The sequence below is a fragment of the Palaemon carinicauda genome, chromosome 25, assembly GCF_036898095.1.
Source record: "Palaemon carinicauda isolate YSFRI2023 chromosome 25, ASM3689809v2, whole genome shotgun sequence".
Classification (NCBI taxonomy): domain Eukaryota; kingdom Metazoa; phylum Arthropoda; class Malacostraca; order Decapoda; family Palaemonidae; genus Palaemon; species Palaemon carinicauda.
Window position 1 is genome coordinate 4,818,972 of NC_090749.1, and position 2,981 is coordinate 4,821,952.

Below are 2,981 nucleotides of genomic sequence, written 5' to 3' on the forward strand. Positions count from 1 at the left end.
CGGAAGGGAAGATGAGCGCATTGCCCCTCCCTTCTACACTCAGTAGCCGTCTGCTGACAGAGCACCTCAGATTCTTGTTGTAGTCACAAACACAGCAACGGAGATGTCCCCCAACGGGAGAAAGTGTATTTCCTAACAGCAGGTACCACAGAAACTGTAACATAATTAAGCTACCTGGGGGCCTACTCATCAGCTACTAATACTACTACTAATACTACTACTAATACTACTACCCGAAGTCATAATCGAATCTAAGGTCGAAGGTTTGCATGACGTATAAGAGTAAACAAATAATAGAAGTTAAAATAAAAAACCAATTCATCATAAAATTATATCAATTGAGTGAAATTTCACTTTGTTCGAAGATCATAAAAGAAAGATGTACCGCAGTAATGATGTTTCTCCTCCAGCACATACAGCACAAGAGATCAGCAGACAAAAAGACTTTTATTTTTTGTTGTCCAAGTATATCCTTTAATTCTTCAATTTCCACAAATACTCTTCAGGTTTCTAACTGACAAAAATTCTTATGTAAGAAAGGGTGTGAATAATTAGTGAGTCAGAGGTACAGTACAGTATGCAACAAAACTGGTGATACTTTTTTATTTTTGCTTCAGACAAGAATTGTTCCTAAGTTGACAATTAGTATTAAATCTTATATTTCACTCTGTAAACATGTGTATGCATGAGACATCGTTGGTCACTTATGGGAAATTTTATCATTGAGTATGATTTCAAAATTATTACTTATTATTTGCTTATTTCGTTTTGTGTACGAAACAAACGTTAGTTAGGATCTTGAATTCAAAACTTGCAATAAATTATTACAAGTCATAGCTTGGACTATAGTCAACGCTACTTACATAATTCTAGTCTCCCAATGGGTTTCTTCAGTGTGAGGAAAAGTAAATAAATAAATAAATAAGAGAGGTGGTGAGTTATCTTCACTATTAGAAATACAATTAATTCTACTATTTTACTTTTACTTTACGAACAGAAAACTATAATCAGGTCAGGCATATTCAGACACATGTGTTTTGGGCATATTCTAAAGAAATACAAAAACACGGTACCATAAATTATAATAAAAATAAAAACAGTAATAATAATAATAATAATAATAATAATAATAATAATGATAATGGTCATGATGATGATAGTATGGCTCTGGAGTCTAGGCCTATGCTATTGGCTTTATAAATCTTAAGCATCAACTGCAGTTGTGCAGCAGCGGGGTCTCTCACCTCCTAGGAGGGTTTTTTAATTTTTCTCCTTCACTGTGTCGTTTAGCCTTCTAGAAACAGTTGTTTCATTGATGTCAAGAAGTTTGGTTGTATCAATATTTTATAGAGAATCTGGTGAAATAAGCCTAACTAGAGTTACAGTTATCCTATAGCTGTTGGGTAGCTCCAACCATATTTGACAGATGACTTGCTTGTGAGAGTGCCATGATGAGACTGTCAGTTGATGTCCGGTTAGACCTCGCCCACTACTACATTTCAATGCATTTTTTACGTAAAATACATAACTATGGTGGCTAAAAAGTCAGACAAATTAGGTTTTTTTTTATCATAATTAAAGATTATTGGGTCAATTTTTCCATAATGATCTAGATGATATTTTCATTAAAAGATAGTTTCAAAATTCATTAGAAATGTGAAGAATGTGAGAGCTGCCAGTTAGTAACTTTCAAACGATAATCAATGAATTCCGGTACCACCAGTTTTGCTGTATGCTGTACAACGAGGTGTAAAACTAGTTAACAAGAGATGACAACATCACAACCAACTAGACATCACCAAGGAAAAACAGATCTCATCAATTCGAACATGTTTTTCTTTCTTGATCAAAATTCCATTCAACTTGTTTGTAAAAGTCCCACAAAAAATCATTTGCAAAATAATGGACTCAATTCCATTTAATTAAGTATAGAAATTTAATCACTTTGTAACAGCAATTTCATCTTTTCAAAAGAACACGACTTCCCCAATTCCTTACAAATTTTCTTTGGCACAAATCTTCATATGACGTTTCATATGTGATTTCCTGTTAAAAGCCTTATTACAGAAACTGCATTTAAATGGCTTCTCCCCAGTATGAATTCTATGATGCCCTCTAAGATGACGTCTCTGAGAAAATGTTTTCTCACAGAAACTGCATTTAAATGGCCTCTCCCCAGTATGAATTCTATGATGCTCTCTGAGATGGTCTCTGAGAAAATTTTTTGTCACAGAAACTGCATTTAAATGGCTTCTCCCCAGTATGAATTCTATTATGCAGTGTAAGATTTTGACTTCGAGAAAAGGCTTTGTTACAGATATTGCACTTAAATGGCTTCTCACCAGTATGAAATCTATGATGCTCTCTGAGACTATGTCTCTGATAAAATGTTTTGTCACAGAAACTGCATTTAAATGGCTTCTCCCTAGTATGAATTCTATGATGCTTTGTAAGACTGCCTTTCCGAGAAAATGCTTTGTCACAGAAGGTGCATTTAAATGGCTTCTCCCCAGTATGAATTCTATGATGCGTTGTAAGACTGACTTTCCGAGAAAATGCTTTGTCACAGAAGGTGCATTTAAATGGCTTCTCTCCAGTATGAATTTTATGATGCGTTGTAAGATGACTTCTTCGAGTAAATGCTTTGTCACAGACATTGCACTTAAATGGCTTCTCCCCATTGTGAGTTCTTGAATGTACTTTGAGATTCTTTTTTCCAAAAAAATCCTTTGCCACATTCACTACTCTTGAATGACCGCCTCCTAGTGTGAGTCCCATAATGTGCTTCAAGACCAATTTCATTAGAAAATGTTTTGTCACATTCTTTGCATCTGAAATGGCCTCCAGTGGGAATTAGCTGGTGAGTGTTGGAGGTTTTAAGTACTTCAATAAACTGCTTTTCAGCATAATTCCCACTCAACATCATACCAACATCAGTGTGAGATTTAGAATAACTTTTTTTACAAAGAGGTTTTTCAGAG

At 34.7% G+C, this 2,981-nt stretch overlaps 1 protein-coding gene across 1 annotated transcript; it reads right to left on the bottom strand.

Annotated features, from left to right (window-relative positions):
• Positions 1-1,994: 1,994 nt before the first annotated feature.
• LOC137618621 (zinc finger protein 470-like) lies at positions 1,995-2,657 on the bottom strand. The gene has a single exon (XM_068348732.1). The coding sequence runs from the start codon at positions 2,655-2,657 to the stop codon at positions 1,995-1,997; it is 663 nt and encodes a 220-aa protein (XP_068204833.1).
• Positions 2,658-2,981: the final 324 nt, after the last annotated feature.

Coding starts and splice junctions, on each gene's coding strand:
- LOC137618621 (XM_068348732.1), bottom strand. CDS start 2,657: ATGTCTGTGACAAAGCATTTACTCGAAGAAGTCATCTTACAACGCATC.